The 27,341-nt window shown below is 36.5% G+C and overlaps 1 protein-coding gene across 2 annotated transcripts in view; it reads left to right on the top strand.

Annotated features, from left to right (window-relative positions):
* Positions 1 to 27,341, top strand: part of DMD (dystrophin) — a 1,782,468-nt gene that overhangs the window by 1,219,635 nt on the left and 535,492 nt on the right. For both annotated transcript variants that reach the window (XM_012730298.1, XM_012730297.1), the window contains one exon: positions 18,023 to 18,140. In XM_012730298.1, coding sequence (XP_012585752.1) covers positions 18,023 to 18,140 — 118 coding nt within the window. The remainder of the gene's footprint in view (positions 1 to 18,022; positions 18,141 to 27,341) is intronic.

Genomic DNA, 27,341 nt, shown 5'->3' with positions numbered 1-27,341 from the left:
AAAAATTGGAACGGAGTGCTAAAAGGAGCACATTTGTTGCCCAACTACTATTATTTAACATACAACATATGGCTTTCCAAAATCTCTTTTAACAAATTCCTTTTGGCCCCAAAATATTGGAGCATATAATTAATTGCTTTAAACTTCTGGGTGATTATGCTTGTTCTTTATTATCCACAACTTTGTGCCAGGCACTATACTATGTACATCATATTTAATATTTCTGATGCATTCAAGTTCAGTGTAAACTAACTAGTATTATATTTCTCTACTAAAGGTGACCAAGAGAGTTAGTTGCCCCAGCTGATGCTATTAACATATGTGTGCATTCCAGTCCCATTTTGTTGTCAGGAAACCATTTATATCTCACACATATACATGTGTGCATATTCAGTACAAATTACATAAAATATATGCACTGAAACAATATTGAATATTACTCTTTAGGACTTATCTTGGGAATAAAAAGAGCAGAGATGAAAATGAGTTTGCTTAAGAAATAGAATACATTAAAATAGGAATGCTTAAGATTAACCATTCTATGAAAATATATACCCCACAAAGCAATCATTGAGAATCTGATTCTTGAGCATAAAGGCAACAAAAAAAATAAAACTTTTTAAGATGAGAATATTTTCATGATCCAGAGAGGGTAGGAAGAAATGGTCTTACCAAAGGCATACATCTGAACCTTAGGTTTGTAGCTCTGTAAGATGATTTCTTATATTCAGTGGTGATCCAGTTCATTCAGATTCTTTTCATATTCACTCTCCCCCTCCCCCTTTCCTCCTACTCTTCCTCTTTCTTACTTTCTCTCTCTCTCTCTCTCTCTAACACACACACACACAACCACTATATATATATATATATATATATATATAGTGCAATTACATAGATACCAGTCTATTTTTTTTTTAGCTAAGTTACTAGTCCTGGTTATTTTTTGACCTGTTGGAAAAAGGTAATAATGCAAGTTCATGCCTCAAGATTAAATACTAAGCAATACTGTAAAATTATTCAAATGGCAGAAATAACACAGAGAAATGGAAGAAAATATTTAAAGAAGTCACTATGAAACCGTGCATGACAAATATAACCATGAGGAAATCAAGAGAAATTAAATGTCATCAACAAGAACAAAATTAAATATATAGTTGAATGAAAGGATGTGAGGCTTCTAGGGAACAATTGTTTATAAACCAGTTATACTTCATTAAAGTGTGTGGTTTATAACAATGTTTTAAATTTTTCTAAGTTTACATTGTTAAGCATGACTGACTTTTGGGCTATTTTTAGTAGACAACACTTCGAAAAACTTACTATGATAAGTAAGATTTACCTAGATTTCTATACCCTCAGAGGTAAAAGGTGCATTCAAGACAGACGTGACTGTTCTAGAATCAAAGTACAGGATATATCATTTAAGAATTTGTAATTTGAGGAGTGGTGTGTGTGTGTGTTTTCTGGTACTATTGGGAAATAGAAAATACTAACAAGAAATAGATTAGCAACTAGAATCTTTAGATTCAATGTGGAGATTCAGAGTCATTTGGATATCAAGTCTTAGATACCATTCCAGAGTTTGCTACAATTTTATACCTAGTACTTATAAAGATGAGGAATATCTCTAAAATAGTTTAACCAAAATAATTACTAGTTCTAACACTAATATCAATTTTTATTTTCCCATGGCATTTTAACATATATTAAAGCAAGAGTCTGCAATGATTCACAATCTCCAAGTTCAAATTTCTTCATCCAGTGCATCTTCCTTATAGCAGTCATGGGCAATTAAAATAAGCATATGTAGGTTTGCCTTGATGTAGAGCATTAAGCCTTCATAATATGTCTAGTAAACAGAACCACTTTGGGTCATCAAGAATAATTGCTATGATTTTTATTTATGTTCATAAATATTTTAACTGAGACATACCTTTCGTAAGAGAATTCAATTATCTTTAGTGGTCGTGGTCCAACAGCAAAAGAAAATACCAGCCCCCAAATCAAAAATGGTTTGTATATATTAAGAAGAAACAACAATTTGGTGTCAATTCAATCACAAATGAAATGCTAGTATATGAGAATGGCTCCCTGGCTTGCATGGGGTAATGGGGCGTGGGATTTACAGATTCGGCAATAACTGAGAGATTGAAAAGATATGTGGCTTTTCCCCCACAACTTTGCTTAATGAAACCCTCAGTTTATGCTGTGAAAAGAGCTTATTGTTGTCTTTCCATGTAAATCATCTCAGTTTTTATCTGTTCATTTAAGAGTCTGTAATTTGGGGAGTGATGTATTCTCTATTTTTTCTGGTACTATTGGGAAATGGAAAGCAGAAAATGCTAACAGGAAACAGATTAGCAGATCGTCTATAAATCATCTTTTCTTTCCCTCCCTCATTCTTACCCACTCCTCTCCCCCTCTTTTCCTTCCTTCCTGACCCTCTCTCCCCCTCTCATTCACCCTCTGCCCCCCAGTCATCTTCACTTCCTCTTTCCCTCTTTCCTTTCTCACTTTCCCTCTATCTACGTGTATTTTAAATTGAGCTAATTAGGGAATTGCTTATTGCAGTCAGACCGGCTGAGCTGAGTTTTCTCTGCCTTCATATGAGCTTGCTGTGGACTTGGATAGAAACGGCCTGGCGTACCACATGTGGGTCAAGGCTGTGGTGCAGTATCCTTACTTGCTATTTTCATTTTCCCAGACTTCATCATAACTCCCAGATGGACAAAGTCACTCCTAAACTATTTGTCAAGATTAATATTGAATAGCATTGCTGTTTGAAAAACTATGTACCTATTCAGTGGTAAAATTAAAGAATTAATACGAGTACAAAAATGTCACTTTTTCACAGCTAGCTCATGTGTGTGAACTAGGGCAGCCATGTCATAGACTTCAATTGTGACTTTATATTCCTTATACTTTCAGGTGTGGCTGAAATGTTTCATTAGTATCTTCTAAAAAACCATCTCGTTGTGTTTTAAAGAGCTAGATTTAAAGTGTGCAAAGGGACAAAATTTGTAGGAATTGTTGATCGAGAAGCTACATCCAAACTCTCTTTTTAATGTTATCATTGCCACCAACATTTTAAATCTTAAGTTTTCACTATGCTGCTGTTCTTGCCTTTTGATTATTCTTTTGGCATATTATTGGTGTACAGAATTTTTGCTGGATCCTTTTACTAAAGATACGAGAGATATTTATTGTAATATGAGAAACATCGTCATTTTAAAATGTCATCAGTTTTGCTCTGAATGATCAGAAAAAAAAATGTAGCATATGTATGATTCATCAGATGAGAAATAGAGCAGGAACATTAATATTATTTCAGGTCTTTATTAATATTGGCACAGCTATGAATCAGCAAGACTTTTTTCTCCCCCTCGTTTGAGATGTGATATCCTAGACAATTAAAATCTCACTGATATTTCACTACCAGGTGATTCTGTATTTGAATTTTTTCCAGTAAATTTTCACCTTATATAGAGAAGAGTGCAGACAAGAGGGGAAAAAGGAGAGAGAATTGGTAATTGTTCTTCTCTCTGTGTCCCGATTGCTTTTCCTTTTTAAAACTTATCATTGAGAAATCCAGAGGTCTCTTCCCTCTACCTCCTTTGCTTGTTAAAAATTTGTAATTCATCATTTCAGAGAAAATCGTCTACAGCTATTCTGAAGGTCATTTACCTGAAAATGATAGAGAGCAGAGTCTATTCAAACAATTGCCTAGTAATTATCTATCAGTTATCATTGTTCATTAGTTCTCTGATTCATACTGGAGGGTCTGCCTCCCACCTCCCTCATACCCCCAACACATTATCATAGAGCCTCCTGGTTCATTCACATCCTCGAGCTAAATTTGCCACCCACTGTGTTCCTGTTGTTCTGTGTATGGTAGTGAAAAGATTTAATTGGATATTGTTGCGAAGACACAGAGGCTAACTATCAATTTTCCTATGTGGTTTTTCTCTCTCCTTCTGCACCACCTCCTTTTCTTGATGAGAAAATTGCCCTCTCCATGGTAACAACAACAAAAAAAATAGCTCTCAAGTTTTTGGTAGCAGTTGTTGCAGAGATCACAGGTCAAAAGGTAGATGAGGTTTAAAAATGAAAAGGGGGGCAAAGACATCTGGGGAAGAGGCTTCATGCTTCCAAGGGGGTATGGAAGGGGAAGAATGAAGTTGGATGAGCGAAACTGAACTAAGGAGGAAGAAGGGGTTTCTCTGTCCCAGAAGCCAGTGCTTCTTCCTTCCCTGCGGGCTGCCCCTGCCCCAAAGATTAGGACATTATTCTGGAATCCTTCCAGAATTCACTCCTGAAGAGCTGCTTGTCACAGGACAGCAACACCCCAATTTCCTTAGGGAGTCACTGTTCATTAATTTTCTTTAATGGAACAATTTTGTGAGCTCCAGTTTCTACCTCTTAATAGGAACATTCAAATGGACATTCAGTAGCAGAATGAAGAAGATGCAACAATGCACCTCTCCCAACTCCAACTCCGAGGCCTCTGAGGAAACCAGGCCTGCACACAGAGCGGGATTCTCCCTGATGTAGGCTGTAGGTTGTGCGATTTTATAACCTTGTCGCTGACTCACACAGCACTAAACCAGCCCAAAGAAGCACGCCACAGTTTGACATGCTGTGTAGTGTTAAGTGACTACAGAACCATTACGATAGAACTGAGTATGGTGCCTCCAAATGTTCATGTCCTCATCCCTGAACCCTGACAGGATGAAAAGGGCTTTGCAGAGGGGCTGAGTTAAGGATTTTGATTGGGGAGATTGTCATGGATTATCCTGGAGGATCCAGGGCAATCACAAAGGGTCTTATATGAGAGAAGACAATGTTACATAGCAAGCAGAGTGCAAACAAAAAAAAAAAAGAAAGAAAGAAAGAAAAGAAAAAGAAAAAAAGAAAGAAAAAGAAAATCTGAAGATGCTGTGCTGCTGGCTTTGAAGATGGAGGTCGGCTCAGAAGTCAGAGAAAGTAGGCAGCCTCTAGAACCTGAGAAAAGCAAGAAATAAATTCCTCACTAAAGACTCCAAAAGGAACCTCAGCTCTACCAACACCGTGATTTTAGCCCCTGAAGTCCATTGTCAGACTACTGACCTCCCAAACTATTAAAATAATAAATTAAGATTGTTTTAATCCACTCAGTTGACAACGGTTTTGTTGCAGAAGCTATAGAAAATGAATATAGGGATGGGCATTTAATATTTACCTATTTAGTGCAATTTTAATACTAATTTGATTATCAGAATTTTTTGTTTAATTATATGGAATAAAGGTAGGGTAGAGAGAAACTGCTGGGATCCCTCTATTTTAACCATAGAAATATGTATGTCTGCTGTCTTAAATATGACAATTTGAAACATACATTTGTAAAAGTTTGATCCTTTAATCCCTAAAATACAGACACTGATGTCTCCTTTATTGCAATTAAAAAAGGAGTAGAAGAATTGGACTGCAATTTTGTGTGAATAAGAGCAATAAAGCAGAACAGAAAGTGTCCATTTGGAAACAGCGTTGAAAAAAAAAAATGAGTAACAAAGCAATCGTGATTTTTTTCCCCCACCTGATCGTTTTTTACAAGGTGCTTTGCCTTCTGATTTATTACTGCAGTGCAGTATTGATGGAGTTGATCGCTTGAGAAGTGCACTCACAGCCACAGTAAAGTGAACATTCAGGCTGAGAAGAGGAGGCAGAGTAGCTGACCTTGTGGCAATCAGACAGGGTGAGGGTTGGAGGCGGCCGACCCCAGTTCAGATGCCTCTAGACACCTGACTGACTGCATGTCCTAGAAAGTCACCAATCTCAGAGCCTACTTCCTCTAGGCAGAAATGTACTTAATTTCCAACTAGGTACTGTCCTTGGTGTGCTTAGGTATGCCTATAACACAGTGCCTATAACACAGTGGCCCAGTTTCTGCTGCTTTAGAGCTGCTCAGAAATTGTAACTGCTATGGCAGTGAGCTTTTTGAGAAAGTCCTAGTAGATATTTCTGGTGCATATTATGTGGTTTAAGTGGGTCAAGGTTAGGGACAGGTGGTTACTATTAAAAGACTGCAAGATCGGGGCCCTCCCTGGTGGTGCAGTGGATTAAAGCACAGCACTATGAAACTAGCCAAAGTCATTTCAGCATGAGCTCGATCCCCCGCCAGGGAACTGATCCATATGGTGGAGCAGACTTCTGTCTCGCCCACTGCTCCCCTCAATAGTGTACTTCCTCAGTCTGCCTGTTGTGTTCTCCACTCTGTGTCTGGTAAATCCTCTCACTGCCTCTGTACTCCAGTTCTGTATACATAAATATTTATATATATAGACTGCAAGATCATCCTAGAAACCCAACTGTTCATTAGTGGAATCTCTGAGATTCCCTTGTTGCCCTACTTTATTTCACCTGCCACTTTGTGATGCCCATTGTACAAATATATTTTAAAAAAATTATTTATGCATACAAGAACTGGGGTGCTGGCCAGAGGTGCAGGGAGGATGAGCGGATTCACCAGAAGCAGAGTAGGTAGCAGAACAGGCAGATCTACTGAAATACACTGCTGAGGGGAGCAGCAGGTGAGAACAGGAGAGGTCTGTTGTGCCATGTGGGTCAGCTCCCTGGCCAGGGAGCAAACTCAGGCCTCACTGGCATAGCTTGATAATGCTGAGATTTCAACCCCTGTGCCACCAGGGAGGCCCCACATTGTACAAATATTTAGTGTTCATGACTCCTCCTTAGTGACCATGAACTCTTAGCGACTTTTGTCATTACTGGTATACAAATAGACCCCTTTGTGAACTAAAATCAGGGAATTGTTTTTTGCCTCCAGCATGCCTCACTTTGTAAAGTTTTAATGGAAGTATTGAACTCATTAACACCTGTTCTAGCCAATGTTGTAGAGACAAATTTCCCTAAAGTAAGGCAAATCATCAATATAAGAGAGCGATGAGAATGCGTTCTTACTCTCTAGTGAAAATTAGAAGCATCTAGCAGTACTGATTTATTTATTGTCATCAGTTTTTATCTAACCTCATACCACTAAAGTATGTGAGGCAGCACAGGATAAGCACTTTTGTTCACCTCATATAAGTAAAACAGAAAAGTGGATAGTTAGAGAATTCTTACTGCAGGCCTTCTCCAGGGGTTGCTGCTTCCTTTTAAATTACTTAAAATATCTTGGAATGACTATTAATAATAAGCAACCAGAATTCAACTTAACTCTTCCCTAATGTCAACAGCTTAGTTACGTATGCAAGAATACAGCAGCCATTTAAGAACTGATGGTCCCTGCCCTTCGAGCAGCTTGGAGCTGGCAGTTAAGAAGCTGTATGCGGGGCCCTCCCTGGTGGCTCAGTGGGTTAAAGCACAGCACTAAGAAGCTTAAGCCACTTCCGCATGAGTTCAATTCCCACCTGCCCCGGAGGTGACCACATGGCGTGGCAGATCTCTCCTGACCCGCCCGCTGCTCCCCTTAGCAGTGTGCTTCGTCTACCTGCCTGTTCTGTTCCTCACTCTGTCCCTGGTGAAGCGTCTCACCCTCCGCATCTCTGGCCTGTACCCCACTTCTTTATGAATAAATAAATCTTAAAAAAAGAAGAAGAAGAAGCAGCTGTATGCGTTTTCCTATCAAACAGAACATAGAGTTTCTGCAGTCCTCAGAATCAGCTTCATTTGAGTTGAGTTGACCATGTACTCCACGTAAAGCAGCACCCCCTCACCCCGCAGCCAGGCTCCTTCATGCTGCAGGGTGAGTGTGTGATTTACAGCACAGTGTGCTAACATAGACTCATTTTGATAGTATATGAACTAGCACAGTCTAGGGAATAGGAAAGTATATCTGAGGTCCTCCCCATAGGATACGTCCCCTCCTGTAAAAGCTGTCACACTGCAAGTTCCAATCGAGCTCAAGTCTGTTGTGTTCCTACAGGGAAATCTATTCTATTGTAATTTTTATAACCCCCAATAATGGTCTGTTCTTTGTTTACTGAAGAGAGCTTTATGTCATGAAATGGTGTTTTTTGACAGAAAAGCAAAATCATTGTTTTATTATAGAAATTTTCCTCTTTGAACAGCAAAAATAAATAGTTCATTTCTTAAGGTCCTGATCAATGTCTGACACCTCCTACCCCCAACAACACTTCACTGCAAGTGTATTAACACTCCATAATGGCGACACTACTCACCTACCAAGAACTGAGCTTCGCAAATGATTTACAGCTAAGCCAGGGCTTAAACACAGTGCACCCAATCAAAGGCAGATTTTTATCTTTCCCAGTCATATAATTTCTGAGAAAAAAAAAGCAGATTAATGTTAGTCCCCGTGAATATGCAACATATGTTGTCTATTTTGAAGCATGAGATCCAATTGCTCAACTTTTTGTTCCTTCTATGCAAGTCTAAATGGCACATATGACAATATTTTGATGCAAAGGTGTGATATAGATTTCCACACACTTCTCCATTCAAATACTGCCACTTCTTTAAATGTAGGGATGTAGGTACATATGTGCCCTCTCTGTCTTTCTCTCCCCCCCCAGTTTTGCTATAAAATTCAAAGAGGTTCCCAGGCCATTCAGATGTCTTTACTTAGCAAGAAAACAACTTGTTTGCTATTCATATAGTCATATGGTGTTATCTTCACTGGATAGCCCTGGGAACTGGGTGAAACCAGAAGATTGAGACTTGATGAATGAAATGGACTCTATATAACATATTCTTCAGTTGCTATTACCATAAAGAAACCTGGTCTAGCCATATTTGACTAATTTCTACCTAAGGTATTTAGATTCTCATACATAGACTTATTGCTTTAATCTCTCCAAGACTGGTTGATATTAATGTAGTTATCTTCATTTTATAGATGAAGAAACTGAGCCTGATTCTATCCCTCTGTACGTGGCATGAATTGAACAGCTGTGCCAATTATTTTGATAATTCGAGTCTTAACACCTACCATTTGAAGATAGCAAAAGAGTACTTGGGGCCTTGAATTACCCCAATTGACAGTGTACACGAGTTTAATCACCTCTAGGTTATTGCTCATTGCTCTTGACTTGCCATCCCCAGGTAGCACAGAATGGTGACATTTCTTGCTCTGCCTCAGTTTGATGGCTGCTCTTAGAAATAAAAACCCAAGGTTCTTGTCTCAGTATCTAAGTGCCCTTTCTAACATGTTTTGCAAACATGAAAAGGCTGAATGCATTTTCAGCATAACCTTTGTTTGCTTTGACTTTTTATCTTTGTAGGGATTAGAACAGTGCTTGTTAAATAACAGTCAGTTTCCTATCTAGAAAGGGGAGTTTTCTTCCAAGACTAATTTCCCAAAGAAAATATCATAGGTTGAATGCAGTAATAGATACTAAAGGACAGTGAAAAGTTCATAAAAGGTGACATCATGTTATACTGATAACTCTTATTGCCACTGATAATAATCCTTGAAGTTTTACTTCTGGAGAGATCCCAATTTTCTCTCATAGTCTGAAAAACTGTTCTGTAAAGTAGGAATTTAAATATTTGACAGAACATTCTCAATGTTTACTTTTTTCTAAACTGAAGTTACAGTCCCTCTTTATCCACCTTCTAATTTAGTATCAAAAATGGCAACAAGCAAGCTACTTAATAATTCTCAGGGACAGTTTTTTTTTTTATTGTATCGTGTTTATTGTGGTCACATTGGTTTATAGCCGGTGATTTATTGTGGTGACATTGGTATACAGCCAGTGATTTAGCAGTATATGATCACTCTTTTTCAAGTATCTGTTACACAGTATCCCCATCGCCAAATCTGGGACAGATTTTTATAAGCAGTGGGGTTGAATTTATTTTACTAAGCAATGGTGTTATCCTCTCCCTAAAGAAAAGGATTACAGAAATTAAATATTTTTACATGTTTCTTTTACCATAAATTTAATCAAAGACAGAATAGATGTCAAGGATCTGCTTGGATTCCTGCTTCATCTCTTCTATGGAAACAACCTAAGTTCCCAGAGGCAGATGAGTGGATTAGGACGATGTGGTGTATATGTGTGTATGTGCATGGGTGCATATATGTGTACATATATGTGTATGTGTATATCTGTATGTATGTGTTTGTGCACATGTATCTGTGTATGCACATGTGTTGTGTATGCAGTGTGTGTGTATGTGTAACACATGCATACACACGATGGACTACTGATCTATAAGAATATGGATAGAACTGGTAGGATTTATGCTAAGCAAAAGACACTAGAAGGAGTAAGACTAATACCAGATAGTTTCACTCATATGTGGAACATAGAGTGACAAACCAAAGGCTCAGAAAAAAACAAACCCTAGAAATATGACTATAAAATTGAATCTACAAAAGGAGACAAAAGAAGGAGGAGAGAGCCAAATGACTTTGGTGGATGACTATAAGTGCCTCAGTGGTGGTGTGGTGATATACATCTGAAGAGGTGTGAATCTTTACTTCCATATCACATGCAGTGCTGTAAGCCAGTGTTGCCTCACTAAGTAAGTAAAATAAAGGATTTTGGATGCAATGGTACAAGGTTACTATATCTAAAATGCCACTTCTGTTGTGATGTTCCTATGTCCTAAAACATCCAACGAGTCCCCATTGCCTTCACCGTAATGGTCTTATCCATCTGGTATTCAGAGCTCCAACCTCCTTTCACAATTTGCTCACAGTAATCATAATTCTGATTACAGAAGAGCTATTCTTCCAATTCCTTCCCAAGCCCTCTAGTATATTCACACTTCTTCATATTGGTTTAAGTTCAATTCTTGTTCTGGAATCTTCTTTGTCATCATTACATTACTGTCAAGCCTATTCACCCTCTTCAGCTACAGATCATATTCCTGATCCTCTTTGTCCTTTAGCTGAATATGCTCCTATTAAAATTTCATTCTTCAGATTCTGTGTAGCGTAGACACTGTTATACCTATAGTTTATTGCATTTGTCATTTATATTTTGTCTTCTGTTATCCATTAAGTGCACTGTGAGATTTAAAGACTGTCTCCTCAACTACTTTGCAAGTTCATTGAATCTATGGGGGATCCTGTTTTATGCCATCTGCTACCACCCACAAGGCATTATCTACTGTAGTGTACTGCATATAGGATACTGCCAATATTTCCTGCCCATTTCATTGATCAGTGCTCAATTTCCTATCAGCTCTGGCCTCTTTATCTGGGTTTCCTACAGGTTTTGTCAACATCGTTAGGATGCAAATCAAGATGTTCTGTGCCAGGCTAAATATTGTAAATAATACTCTCAGTGTTACCTTTCACTACTTATGCTATATAATTTATTCTCCATTTAATTTAGTTCACTTATAATTCAATTTGCTATACAGAGTGCTTTGATTCAATTAAAGAAAGTTTATCTTGTTCTGTTGATGTTAGAACGATTCTGATGGATGTTATTCAAGGTGTAACAAGAAATGGCTAGTGGAAAACTTGACAAGAATAGTCCCAAAATATGTATATTGGAAAATAATTACAGTTTTCCTTTTCTCTGAACTATCTGTAGCGAGAGAAAAATTACATGTCTTAATTTACTGGGTCATAACACCAAAAGCCTGCAAACAGGATGCTCATGATGAAAACTGGTCATAAAACTGCCCCAATTATCCTTTGTCAATATGCTAAATTTACAGAACAATAGGTTTTCAAGAAATGCGAACAATGTAGAATAACTAATAGATCTAATGTTGAATAGCTAAAAATATCAGCGCCCTTTCTATCAGCTTAGAAATGTATTTCCAAATCATTATCAACAAATTGTAGCCTAAAATTCTTCTTTCTTCTTGACTTTGAAATGATATTTCAAGATCCCCAATTTAGACCACATTATTTAGTTACTGGCATGTGGAACTGAAAGGAGATTTCATTTTTTGCCTGTTAAGGATTTTATGAAATGACAAGTAAATCAATCCTTTAAGTTTTCTATGACAGAATAACTTGGCAACGATCACCATAATATATTTTTCAACAAAGAGAAGGAATTTATTTTTAAAATAACATACTAATAGTAGATTATGTTTCAATTACAGTTACAAAAAAAAAAAAAAAACAGAGGATTTGGAAGTCTTAAGATACATTTTTAAGCTCCCAAGAATGCTAACCAATAAGAAAAGCATTTATTACAAAGTAATGGAGAAGTAAGTTTTATGGACTGTCCTTTAGTTTTCAAGTTTTATTTCTTAAATAACGATCATATTTTTCATTTAAAATAATCAGTAAGTTCTCTAATATCAGTAGTTTCTCTAATATCAGTAGTTTCTCTAATATTGAAAAACTCTGCTTGAAATAGGGACATATGTTCTAGTAATTTTCACACCCTTCCAATTGAAATTATTTTTATCACTTTGCCTATCATGTTTAGGCAATTACTCACTCAACACTGGTATTTATGATTATGTTTACTATATTTCCAGAAAATGACAAAAAAAACAGCCCAAAAGAATAAGGTTGCAAAGGTGTGAGATTACAAAATCTCAGTTCCCATAGCTTCCATTATTGTAGTCTTCTCTGCTTTCCATTTCCCCAGGATAAAATCCATAGACTTCAAACTGCTTTATTAAAAATCCAACCATGAAGGACTTCTGCCAAGCTTATCTCAATCTATCTCCCATTATTTCCAATGAATCCTAAGCACCAACCAGCCCAGGTGAGGATGTTATGCTAAGTGAAGTAAGCCAAACAGTTATACTGTCTAATCTTACATGTATAATCTAAAAAAGTTGCATTCAGAGAAACAGAGTAGAATGATGGATGCCAGTTGGAGGGAGGTAAGGGAAATGGGAAGAAAATGGTCATAGAGTATAGACTTCTAATTATAATTCTAGAGATGGCATGGATAACCTGGTAGGTACATTAGCAATAATGTATACTTGAAATATGCGAGGAGATTAGACCATAAGAATTTGCATCACACACACAAAAGGTAACTGAGGGGATGGATATATTAACTAGCTTTACTTGTTTGATTACAGTGATCACAGTGTTTATATATCTCAGAATATCTTCTTGTAAATTTTTCTATACGGTTTCTATTTTCAAACACATATGCATATGTGCCCAACTGAACCTGTAAACTTTAAAATTGAGGTCTGAAAGACAATGTATTTTATATAATTTCGACAGAAAGAAGTAAAGACTTCATAAACACTACCTACTTCAGAAGACCCACCATGACCCCTCCATTTGGCTGTCTCTGCTAAATGTTTCCATGACTCTCCACTCACCTCAGTTTAGTATAATAGCTTATTGCCTATCCTTAGGCCTAGTTCACTTTCTCCTTGAAATGAAGATACTTAGCTCCTTCACAACTGTATCCCCTGTGCCCAGTTCAGTCACTGAAGTAACATAAGCACCAAGAAGATTTTGTAGAAATAGAAATCGGAGAACATTTTACAAAATACCTGGCCTATATTCTTCAGTCAGCGATAGGGAGCTCAAAGAAGGGCAAAGGACTCATTCAGATTAAAGAAGACTAAAGAGATGTGACAACCAAACACAGTTCAAGAGCCTACACTAATAACGGAAAGCCAATTAATAGTTGCCATACTATGAATAAGGAATGTGGATTAGACTACAGTACTAAAGTTTTCTTACTTTGAAATTGAGCTGAGGTTATATAAGGTATATCTGTTTTCTTAACAAATAGACAAGTATTGAAGAATAAAGGGCAGGATATCTGAAAATCATTCTCAAATGGTTCCGACAACACTACATGTATATATAGATACATGTGCACATAACAATGATAATTGTAAACTGTGGTAAAATATTAATAAACTGGGTGAAGAATGGGATTCTTTGATCTTGCACATTTCCTATAAATTAGAAGTTACATAAAAATAAAAACTTTTTAGGAAGTATTTATTGAATGAAGGTAGAGATAATCATAGAATATTTAATGCAGAAGTTAACCAACACAGCTGCTAATAAGACATTGAGAAAATCAGAGAAGCTATGCGAAGCAGGAAAGTATCCAGGTCAGTTTAAAATGTCAGTGTGAAGTGAGGAACTAGAGGACATCAAAAATGGCTTTGGAGTTGCCCAATCTCTCTGGAGAGGCCGCTGAATGCAAGAATAGAAGCCAAAATTAAGGTGCTCAGTGAGGCAGTTGAAAGCTAGACAGATGTTGCGTGTTCACAGGTAGAACTCCTGCACTTACGAGAAAGGCTACAATTTAGTACCTACCTGAGTTCAGTGTTTATTTGCTTTCATACATGAAGTGGTCCTGTCAATGATTTCATCTTGTCAATCATTAATGTCAATTTTTAAAAGTTGTAAATAAGAGTATAAGGTCTATGCTTTTACTTTATGGGTAAGCTTAATTTAAAGTTTATTTCCTGAAAATGGCAACAACTGAAAATCACCATGGACCTTTGTTCTAATTGTAACTTGTGAATGTTACTGATTTTTGTAGAAAAGTATTAAAATTATAAAGTGTTTTCTTATTAAAATCTTTTCTAATATATATAAATCCTAAATAGTCAAGTAAATATCAAGTTTTCTATTTGAGTGTGATTTAGGTAGAATTCCATTTTAACAAGTACAACAAAATGTAATTCTTTCTAAAAGCCTAAAATGACCTACTTATAGTATATATGGTTTCATTGTTTAACTCCCTTTTAGATGGGATAGCTATTTATAACCACTCCCCGCCACCCTGGGGGGTGAGGGGCTTAGTAGGATTAAAAGCTTCTGATTCACTTTGTATTTGAAGATTTTTTTTTCCCTCCATCTTTGCTCAGCTAGTGGAATCCATGATGAATTCTCATCTCCAAGGGGTAAGCTGTTTTTAGTTCAAGCCTTCTAGCTGGCTTAGCACTCCTTAGAAATAGCATCGATTCCTTCCTACCCTTGTGTTTGTTTTTCCAGAAGAGACTCCATATAAGATCAGTTATCATGCTTAGGTACTCTTAAGCATGTAGAGGTTTTAGTTTTGTTCACTTCAGTTATACATGTAATGACTATCTTGGCTCAGAAAAATAAATTAGCTTATTTACCATTCCACTTGTTTAGCATGAAGAATGTCAACCACTAAAGCTGGAATGAGAAAAAATTGAATGACAGAAGACTGGGGTCATATGAGGTTGAAGGTTACAGGTCAGAGAGTCTCTCTGAGGGAATACAGTAGTGAGAGCATCAAATTGGGGAATAAGAAACAGAATTTCATAGGTGGATGCTTTGGAGGTGGATAGTTCGACTAATTATTTGACCTAAGGTGTCGCATGTATAGGGTGGCTCAGTGGAATAGAAGTGAAAGTCACTGCATTTGTGAAGTTTTGCTATTATGAAACTAAACTGTAAATGAAATTAAAATAGCAAATGAATAGAATACAGTCAAATGAAAAGAAAAAAAGTAATTGCTCATGCAGTTGGGTGTTCTGTTCATTAGCCAGAAAATCTTTGAGTCACTGTTTTTATATTTTGGTGAAAAATACTCAAATATAAGTCATATTCAATCCCTTCCCTTTATTTCTGGAAGGAAAGTCAAAAGAGAAAGTGACTATTCCACTCTATTGAGAAACTACTCTTTAATAACCATATCAATGTCCAAACATCCCATAGTAATGTATATATTACATTACTTTCTTTTTTTAAGTATATATACTTATATGTGTATATATTGACCAAAGTATTAGATAGAGTTTGGTTTTTTAAAAATACTTTAGCAGTACACAGATTTATTGCAGTTGTGAATTTCCTTAGATTTTTAAGGAGATTGCTTCAAAGGATGCCATTAATAATCTTCTCACATGCTTAAAAAGCATGTGTCTGTCAGCGGAATTAGAGAATCACCCAACTAGAGAACAGGTTTCACAATATCCTGAGACCTATTTTGTAATAGAGAGGAAAATGGCTTGGTTTAAGTTTAAATTGACATGCTCGCTAATTTTAGCAGCCAAAGCTGTGCATTGTGGTCAGATTTAATTTACACATTGGTAAGTTTCAGATTAAAGTTGATCAAATTACTCAACACAACATACTTCTTAAGTGAACTTTGAATCTTAAAAGGAAGGGGAAAGTATAGCTAACATTGAATAATTGATCCAAAATTGAGAAGCAAAAGACTGGCCTGGTTTTTTGAGGGAGAATTAAAATTAAATACAGAAAAATTAACCATAAAAATAATTGTATCATATAAAAAGTCCAAATATGATTAAACACAAACTTTAATTTAAATTGCATACACTATAGCTTATGCATTTGTCCACTCTGGCATAAACTGCACCTCGTTAATTGAGTAGCAGTTGATATTCATAATATTAATGAATAAGTAGATAAATTTGTTTCCTTTGCAAGTTCTATATCGAATGTATTAAATATTTAAGAGTTAGGAATCCCAAAGCACTTTGTCACCTTGCTGTTACAGATAACTAGAGTTGAATATTCTATACCTGCAAACCGTCCCGTCGTATATAATCTGTATGGTCCCCACTTTAGAATTTGAACAGTGCTCTCTCTCTCTCTCTCTCTCTGACTTATGCCACTTACTTCAATGGCTGTCTTTGGCAATTTGTTCCATATTTCAAACACCCTTTTGTGTAAAGAAACCATAAAAGTTAGAAACCTGAAAATTGGATTTTTCTTCTGAGCAATCACAGCTTACAAAGGTGGAAAATTTGTTAAAAGTTAGCCCCTCCAATCTTTCAGCACAGAGAGAGGGGAATGTTCAAACTAGATGTGTTAATATTTGGATAAGTTCTCCCATTATGTGAATACTACCAAAAGCAACTGAACTTAAATCAGAAGACTTAATATCCTATTTACCAAAAAAAAAAAAAAAAAAAAAAATCCTACTATAGAATGATCACAATTTGGTTGTTCCCAAACCAAAAATTCTCAGAAAATCAACCAGAGTCAAAGGGCATAGTAGATAACTGAGCTTCATCAGCATGACTATTACATTTTATCTCTTCACTTTCTCATACTCAAGCATGGGATTTGAAATCCTGAAGACTCCTGCTTTGGTTTCTATTGTGGTGATTAGGAGTAAAATTGAGAAACCTGTAAAACACCTGTCAATTACTGGTTATAAGCTAATAATAAATACTCGTACCATTTCCCAAACTAAAATAAATATATATTCAGTTTTAGAACAAGAACAAGGGAGAGATCTTAGTTTTCACAAACTCCTTTGTAAATATCAGTGGAATTTGGATCCAGTAGTGTAAAGACGGTAGTGTAACAGAGACAATAGACAGACAGATGAGGGAAGGAGGGATTTCTTAATGTTAACTTTGCTACCTACCTATAAATTTTAAAACAGTGTTTATGAACTTCGTGCTATTTAGTTCCCTTATTTAAAGCAGTATTAGGTGAGTAACACAGAATATGAAAGCTAATGACCAAGCTGCCACTTTTTAAACTTACCTGATCAAAAGAATTAAGTAGACTTTATTAATAATGTAGATTCCCAGTTCCCCTCCCTACTTAATTATTCATTCTGCAGTAAGGTAACAGAGCCTGGTGATTCTTACTGGAGGTGATTTAGAGAAAAATGACTTAGCTCAACAACATCACCTCAATTTATAGGTGAAGAATCATAAATATAAAGAAGCTAAATAAATTATATCTCTTAAATTGCTTCTGTGCTTTTTCTGTTTCTAAAACATATGCCATAATTTTGATGCCACACAGAATGAGATTGCAACTATAAATAGCTCTCTTCCTCTTAAATACATTGTTAGAACACAAAATTATGTTTCTTGCCTATGGATCACATGTGTGGTTTAAGTAAACCATATATGTTCTGTGGCATCACTGTCTAAGCTCTTAAATAGTGAAGCAAATCTATAATCAAGATTTTCATTTGAAATATTTTTGTGTATAAGAATGAAGCACTCTCCCTGTTAAATTGTTCTCTGTAAAGCCTGGCACATTAGAGATGTATATCCAGTAACATCTTTTTTTTTTTATTTCTAAAAGTGCTTTGGATGGTTTGAATATTGCACTTTACTTTGTATTACATAAAAGCAATGTGCAAGATTGAAAAACCACAATATTAAATGATGTTTGTTTCTTCAGGCAACACTACAGGATTTGGAACAGAGGCGCCCCCAGTTGGAAGAACTGATTACTGCTGCCCAGAATTTGAAAAACAAGACCAGCAATCAAGAGGCTAGAACAGTCATTACTGATCGAAGTAAGTCTTTTAACAGGCACGTGAAACGTAAAGACATATGAAAAGTTTCAGCAACAACTTACATGCATATGCACCCATCACACAAGAAATGTAATGTTTGCAACTAATGGTTGTTGTGAAATGTGATGATTTCAAAGTAGTTGTAAATTATAACTGCTAAGATTGTCAGTCTGTAGCATTATCTTGCAGTGATTATTCAGTGGATTGCAGGAAATGGAAATTTCATCGGTTCAGACTTAGGTAGTTGCAAAGCTTGCAGCGAAGGGCCTGGCAAGCATGTTATGGCAGAACATTCGCTCCCAAGTCATCTGTCTGGGCTACATCTATGGAGATCTGAGTCTTTCCCTCATACCCTAGGTCCAAGCAGGCTGTGGTTCCCTGAGACATCTTTCACACCCTTCTGCATTAGCACTTTCAGATCTGGACGCATCTCTGTCAGAAATCACCTTACCACTCCTCAGGGCACACTGAGGTGGGTGGGAACATTAGAAGTCTGCTTGAGGCCCAAATGCCTAGACACAAGAAGTCCTCTTTTCTTTACAATATAGAGTCTGTGATTCAGAGAGACTTGTCTGGGGTTAGGAAGAGGGGTAGAAGGAAGAGTAGAGGAAACTACTTGCTCTCCTCTTTCCTCAGAAGCTTTCCTGAGGAATGAGACCCAGGTCACCTCTGCTTTCTGATTCTCTTGGATTTCTCTGGGTTTTCGGCCTCCCCTCCCCCAACCTTTCCTCTGGGATACATATTGATACTGAAATTTCTTACTTTCCCTCAAGTGCCCCCTTACCAAGGGACAGTTTCTAGTGGGAGGAGTGGGGAAAGTTTTCTTTAATCATCTTCGTTTCTCCCAAGTCTTCTTTTATACACCAGGCCTAGGCTCTTGAAATTCAAAAGCCAAGAATGGATGTTACATAATTTTCATTCTTCAGAATGTCCCCATGAAAGTGGAAGTAGAATATATGGCTGCCAGTATGTTAGAAGAGGAGAAAAGTAACCAGAATTAAAGATTAATATTTGAAAAATACTGTTAGTCATGCGTGTACATATTAAATAAATACTTAGTGGTGACAGCTACTATTTATTGATGACTACCTAGGCACCAAGCATTAGCTGTATGTGGAAACTTGACTGCTTGAGTCACCTTACCCGTTTTATGGAGGAAGAAACAGTTGCAGAGTATTGTTAGTCAAATTGCTGAAATTTATGAAACAAACAAACGACAACTTGAAACTTATAAATACTTCTTTCTATGTTCTTTCTAGTATTCTTACCACTTACCATCTTGTTTTATTTTTATTAATTAATTTATTTTTTTCTTTGTTTATTTTTTAGCTAAATGATCACTAGGACTAGGGCTAAATATTCTTTTGGTCCGCAGTTATGTGTGTTCTAGTTCAGTTCCTAAAGACATTTCCTCTTTCAGTTGTAGTGATTGTTAATTAAAATAGACCTTTATTGGTTTTGAAACTTTAGCTCCTTATTGTTGCTTAAACATATTATTTAGGGTAGCACTAGCCACTATAACAGATACTCCCCCAAATCTTGGTGGCTCATCCCACTGGAAGTTATTTTGCTCCAGTGCAGTCCAAAATAAACAGTCCTCTGTGAAGTCATAAAGGAACTCAAACCACTTCCAACTGTTGTGTCCAGAATATCAGTATCCAGTGCATTTAATGAACAAATGAGAAAAGAATGATGTTCATTGGATTTATCGTAAGCTTGGCCTTGGAGGTGGGATACATTAATTCTGTTCATAGTTGGCTAACTAAAATGTATCCATACCTAATTACAAGAGAAAGTGGAAAATATTGTCCAGTTTTGAAACATGGGAAAAGAGGAGCTAGTATGGTTAGAAACTGGTCAGTGTTTTCCCTCTCTTTGGACAAGGAGGAAAGTAATTCATTTCTATGATCCTGTGTAATTAAAAGGATGTCATTTTTATATCTATCAGGGCAAGAACAAAATTTGATGTCTTAGTATATGCCTTCATCACAGTGGAATCATGAGTCTTATCAACTAGGTAGCAGCACACTGACCCAGTGATTTACGTAAATAAATACTTAGTGATAATAACTATAACTAATTATTGATTGCTCCCTAGACACAAAGTATTAACTGTATGTGTAATTTTGACTGCTTAAGTCATGTTACCCGTTGAACTGGGTGATTACTCACTATGAGACTGAATGTCCATAACATAGTTAAATGATCTGTTTCTTGCTGAGAAATATGGAAATTTGGCAAAGATGTTTATGCAAATCTGAGCATACTCTAAAGAAAGTCATTTATTATTTTACTAATGAAAAATAACTTCTATTTTCTCCCTAAGAGCAAAATAACACTAATTTATTTTACAGTATCTGTTCAACATTGTCTAAACATTTTCCATTATCCTTTACAGTCTTTTTGTGATATTTTGTATTGACTTTTTCCATGATGTAGATTAAAATTGAGTGACCAGAGGGCAGGTTTGCATCTCTCTGCTAATATCCAGTGATTTCAATAGTTCTGCTTCTCTAAGCTTTTGTCTTTTAGGAATGAATACCCTTGTGAATATTTGCAGTGTAGTGGAAAGATTCCAATTCAAACTCCAAAAAAGCATTTTCTTAAGAGCAAGTGTCTGTTGAGACATGTCATATTGCTTATTAAGAGCATGAGCCAGAATCTTAGTTCCCAATATGCCTCGAGCCTCTAATGCTGCTACCAAGATATGTTTATCTAAACAAAGTCATTTGCAGCCCTGATATGCTTCAGTTTATCTCTTCATTTGAAATCTATGAAATGGGATGGAAATTCAATACTCATAAAGTTTCAGTCATGTTCACAATAGAATTTTTCTTAGTATAGATTTGGTTTTCAGGGAATGAACAGAAAGAAAAAACATGATCATAAAATTGTATTTTCTTACTTGAAGATTTCAGTATTCCTTTTTTATTACCCTGGAACTTCTAGAAATACTTAAAAAGGAACCATCTAAATAAAGAAATATGTTCAATAAGTATATAATACTGTAATGAAACATTTTTCCCTCCTTGGTAAATCCCAGTTCATAACTTTGAACAGTTGGGAAAATCTATACTTCGTTATTACATTCTATTGAGAGAAAGTCCAGTTAAAAAAAGCAATTTTCCTCTACTAGTAATATCCATGCTAAAATCTCAAGTAAGTAATTGGGTCTGCAAAATATCAACATGTTTCACTATATAAAACCACACCCGTGGTATCCGTTGTTTTCAGGTGATTATATTGATGGAAATCATGTTGCAATAATATGGATGAGAGAATAAATTCCATTTTCAGCGTTCACTCCTATGTTTAGAGCAACACTATTTACAATATCCAAGGTATGGAAACAACATTTAGGAGGCAGATTTGCCTTGCTACTTCTAATATTCAGACCTCTCATTTTCTCTTTAATTCTTTGGGTGCTGAATGTGTCAGTCATTCCTGTCATTTTCTTCTGCAAAAGGGCCAGGTCAGGGGACCAAAATCAGATAAAACGGCTCTCTGTTTGTCTTAGGGGTTTCTGAATTATAAAAAATTCCAGTTCGTGCTCATTACACTACTGTAAGTTATAATATCCTAACACCATGCATAGCAGCAAGGGAGATAAGGAAAAGAACTGCTCTCTTATGTTGCTCTGCTTTTTCCACAAATAATTTCGCTAAACGTACTTGTCTGACATCTGATAGCCTTGTTTTGATAGCCTCTCCTTCCATAGTTCCCACCATTACCATCCTAAAGATCTCTGACAATAGGACATAGGTTTTGAAGGCAAGCTCCCTGGGCTGGTCACTTACTAGCTTTTTGAACCTGAGCAAATAACTAATCTCAGTAAACCCTGTGATCTCAGTTTCCTCCTCCATAAAATTGAATTATTGATATCTAGTTCAAGGGTGCAGGGTGGGAAGAGAGAGAAAGAAAAAAGGAAGAGGAAGGGGAGAGAGAGAGAGAATAAAAGGTAGAATAAGAGATACTACAAAGAACAAGGTAATTGGTACACACTATTTCATTTTTACTATTCCCTTTAAACTTTGGGGGTAAGTAATATGTTCTCATTTTTAGATAACGAAAACGGAAGGCTAGAGAGTTTAGGTAATTTGTCTAATTGTAAGATGACAAATGAGAGACTAAGATTTAAGCTCATGTTTGTATGATTCTATGCCTAAGGTACGTCAAATAGCAAAGATTGACTAGTCAAAAAAAAAAAGGGAAAGATATTTGAAAACTTAAACTTTTAGGAGTATGATCAGTTTACTATAATCTGGATATAGTGATTTTGTTGCTCCGTTTATATTTTTGCCTTCTATGCATTTGGATGTCTAATCATAGGATTGCAACTTATATCTGCTGGAGATGAACAGAATAGTGGATCTCTACAAGCTATTGATGGTGTGACCTTAACTAAGTACATTCACTTCTCTAAGCCATGCATCCCTTATCTGTTACGCCTGGCTAATAGCAATAGCTAAGATGGTAGGATAGTTATTAATGTAAACTTGAATGGTGTCTCTAAAGTGAAGATAGTATATAATAGCTGCTCTACAGTATATAACAGCTTCTCATTAAATGATTGATACCACCACAGGGTGAGAAACTGGAGATGGGAGAATATGCAGGGTGTGACATGTATGTAGCTTATTATCGGCAAAACCAAAGAAGGAATTTCTGGAAAAGAATGCCAAGTCTTAAGAGAGAGTTGTTACTTTTGAGATTACTTTTCCAACTAAGACCTTTTTAAACCATTCTGTAATTCTTTGGGAAATCTGATGACACCACATAAATTTTAAGAAAATGAATTCACACCGTGAATTTTCTCAAAGAGCTGGTATACCAGGCCACAGAAGAGAGAATGTTCTGTGTATGAGAATAAAAATACTCTCACAGGAATTTCGAATTAACTGACAGTTTTATAGCTGCTTTGTCAACCCATCATTCATTGTTACAACCAAATGTATGAAATCCTTCATGGTGAAATAAAAATACTTTGTTGTTCTTCACAATTTTATGAAATCTCTATTGCTAATGAAACACCAGCCAATATCTTCCTCTCAGGTATTGTCTAATAGAGAGCTGCTTATTTTAGAGGAAGTGGAGTCAAACGTATAAATTTCCTTCTTTTGACATCTAGCACCTGCTGTCAACCTGTTATAACTACAAGCAGCTCTCTGAATATACATCCACCAGGATGCTGCTGGTACTCTAAAGAGTTCAGTTTAGTGACTGTTCCAATGCTACTATGTGCTAGTTAATCTCAGAAGTGATGGAGGGGAGACAGAGAGGAATAAGAGTCCCCTTGATTTCAGTACTGTCATTCTAGTGTAGAATGTTGATTTCTTATCCCTTGTATCGTCCTGTTATGCTCAGCAGTTGTGAGACGTCTGCTTCTAGTAATTTTCTTGCCATTGACATTATGGGAGTGAAAGAAAAAGTTCTCCATTTTCAGCTGCATTTAGTGAAAGCTAAAAGCAGACTCCAAAGATGGTATATCAAAATGTGTTTTATTCCTTCTTCAAAGAAGATGAAATATTTGGGGCAGTATAACAGAACTAAAGGATATTTCAGAAACAAACTAAAAGAAGTATGTTTGGATACAATGGAACTTGATGGTATACTAGAGATTAAACAAAGCATCACTTGTTCAATGGTACCATCAAGTACCAGTTTTTAGAGTTTTAGTTCACATCCATTATTAATAATCTTTCCTTCCAGTGCTGTTACTCACTAGGAATAGGGCTCTCCAGACAAATGCGGAGTGAGTGTGTATGTGGGTTTATGCTGTATATATGTACACACAAAGAGAAAAAGAAATTAAGATTTCTGGGAACTGACTCAAACAATTGTGGGGGCTGGCAAATCTGCAATCTGCAGGACAGGTCAATTGATTGGATGTTCAGGGAACAGTTGATATTGCAGTCTTGAATCTAAATGCCATTTGGAGGCAGAATTTCTTCTTCTTCTGGGGAACTTTGTCTTTTCTTTTAAGGTCTTCAAGCGATTAGATGAGGCCCACCCACATTTTGGTGACTATCCCACTTTGTTCAGAATCTAATGATTTAGATTTTATGCACATCTAAAAAATACCTTTATAACAATCTCTAGACTGGATCTCAACTAAACAGCAGAGCATGATTGTCTAGTCAAGTTGACACAAAATTAATAATAATGGTTAGATTGTAGTGTCAAGTGTTTCTTCACCTGAAATTTCATAATTCATCTAGTTTCCATTAGTATTTAGTTACTGAGGAATCTAGAACATATATTGAATAATATATATGTTCTTTTCTATCTTAATGAATTTCAGCAATCCATCAGAATAATTATAACTTATATATGACAAATTTAAAAGCAGGTTTTTTCTTTCTTCATAGAATTTTACTTGTGTTATATCAAATTAATACTTAATGTCTACTGTGAGACAACATTGTTTTAATGTTTTTCATTCATTAATTTTATAAGAGGATTAAAATCAAAATACATTTAGTAGGATTTAACTCCAAATTAGCTATCATGATGATATTCAATTAATCTTCCATGTGAGTGTATAATTGGAAAAAATAAGACAAATTTTATTTATAGTGATGTAGTTACAATTAGGAACATAGTATTTTCTATTAATTGCTTATTTTTTTCATTACATTTCCTTTTAAAGGGAAATACTTGGATCAGCAAATGTTTTACTCATCCACTTTAAAAACTCAACATAATGAGCATGACTTCAATAAATAAATCAGTTAATGGAAATGATTTTTCTTATTTTCTATGATAAAATAAAGAGGGTGATGAATAAATAGAAAGAATCACACTCAAATAGAAGTGAACTGGTAAGACAAAGAGAAAACAGAGATGTACCCCCAGGGGAAACTCCAGTTTTTCATAGACAAGAATTTTTATCGTATGGCCTAATGGGCCATGCAACTAAAGACCTGAATTTCTGTTCTATTTTAGTGCCTCTCAGCATAAAGCAAAACACAACTCCCTAGTGATCACATGCAGTTAGTTTGATGGAGCCTTGCCAAGGGCTATAGATGCACCATGGTCTACTCCAAAAAGATTTTTCATCTCTTCTCATGTAGCGGAGTAGAAAATCATTTTACACCTACCATTTGTTTCTTTACCAAAATCTCCTCATTCATAATTTGAAGCAACATAACAAATTATTTGCCAATAGTCTTTATTTTGTACCCATCTTCAGGGAAGCATTTGTGAAGGAAGTAGGAAAGATGAATAGTTTTTTGACCTTCCTGTATGCAAAGGAGAGAGCTGGACTCATTCTATGTTAGGCAAGAAAAGGAATTTGCTGCAAAATGAATCGCCCCCAAAGTTAGTGCCTTAAAATAGCAGTAATCGGCCCTCCCTGGTGGCGCAGCGGGTTAAAGCACAGCACTAAGAAGTCAAAGCCACTTCCACGAGTTCGATTCCCGCCTGCCCGGGAGGTGACCACATGGCGTGGCAGACCTCTCCTGACCTGCCCGCTGCTCCCCTCAGCAGTGTACTTTGTTGATCTGCCTGTTCTGCTCCCCACTCTGTCTCTGGTGAATCCTCTCACCATCTGCATCTCTGGCCTGTACCCCAGTTCTGTATGAATAAATAAATAAATCTTTAAAAAAAAAATAGCTGTAATCACCTATTAGCGCTCCTGCTTTCTATAGCCCAGGAAAACACAAGTGACTTGGTTGAATTCTTCTGTTTTGGTGCATGTGGTTGTGTTGACTGGATAACTCGATTGGGGCTGGAACAACTTCTCTCTCTCACTTGGGGTCGTAAGTCGAGGCTGACTAGTTGATTCCTTTTCATATGAGCTTCTCCATGGAACTAACCTCTTGAGTGTCCCTTTGACTTTGTGGCTAGTTTCCTCTAGAACTAGCAAACCACAATTGCAAGGCAGATGCTGAAGTACCTTTTTTGACTTAGTTTTAGCACTCACACACTATTACTACTCAGTAAATGATTTGTCACATAGCCCTGATTCAGTGAAGTAAGGGGAAGAAAGATTCCAATCGGGCATGAATGAGTATCTGTAGAGAATTTTTCGGATCTGGCTTCCACAGGAATGTCAATCCTAAAACTGATTTTTTTTTTAAAGCAGGACCCCATGTTCCTTTGTCTCTATCAGACACCCCAACAATTGTCAAAGTGGTAATTGGCAGGCCACTAGTCTGTGCCCTTTATCCTGTATGTGTGGACTGAAAGGAAAAAGAACCCGCCAAGACCTTTTCTACAGTTGTTGGACATGTTTATAATTACCTCAGGTCCACCCAACCTGGTTGCACATAGGGAATATAGATTTTGAAAAGAAAAATTTTGTGTTCTGGAGATCGGAGAAAGAGATTGCGGCAGTCATTGGTGAAATAATGATGACTATGATGACTGTGATGACAGCAATGGTGATTATTCCCTTCATGTTACAGCAGTTCTAAGAGTAGCCTTGTGTTAAAAGCTTTGAATGTAAAGAAAATCCTTAATGTAAATCCTGACTCTGCCCTGTAGTGACCAGTGAGACCCTTGGCCAGTTATTTAATCTCTGTGCTCTTCTGTTGTTTCATTGTCAATTTGGTCTCCTGATACCTTCCACACCCGATTGCTGTTAGGAGTAAATTAAATGACATATGTTAGGAGTAAATTAAATGACATATAGAAACGTCCTTTTCAAATGGCAAGTACCAATGCCTTAGTCATCTTGGGCTGCTATAACCAAATACCATAAATAGGTGGTGTGAACAACAGACATTTATTTCTGAATGTTCTGGAGAACAAGAAGTTGAAATCAAAGAACCAGCAGATTGCTTCCCAGTAGCTTCCTTCTGGCTTGGTGCAGCCATCTTCTCAGTGTGTCCTCACGTGGTGAAGAGAAGGAAAGCTCTGATCTCTCCCCTGCTTATAAAGACATTAATTCCTTCCTGGGACCCTGTCCTCATGACCTCATCTAAACCAACTAACTTCCCAAGGACCCCACCTCCAAATAATACCACTTTGGCGGTTAGGGCATCAATATATAAATGGGGCTAGGTTTGCAAACAATCAGTTGTCCTCATTATTGAGGACTCCAGCTGTATCTTCTAGGGTTGATTCTGATAGAGCCCTGCTATGAAGGTGAGAGGTTTTCACATTGCAAATATGGATACATGAACACTGGTAATTGTTCTTATGTTTGTACACATAATTTTTAGTACTTTCTCAAGAAGTATGTCTTACTTAGAGTTG

This window comes from Condylura cristata, unplaced genomic scaffold (assembly GCF_000260355.1).
Source record: "Condylura cristata isolate star-nosed mole 26May11 unplaced genomic scaffold, ConCri1.0 scaffold00027, whole genome shotgun sequence".
Lineage (NCBI taxonomy): Eukaryota > Metazoa > Chordata > Mammalia > Eulipotyphla > Talpidae > Condylura > Condylura cristata.
Note: the sequence above shows the minus strand (reverse complement) of the source record. Positions and strands in the feature narration are given on the sequence as shown.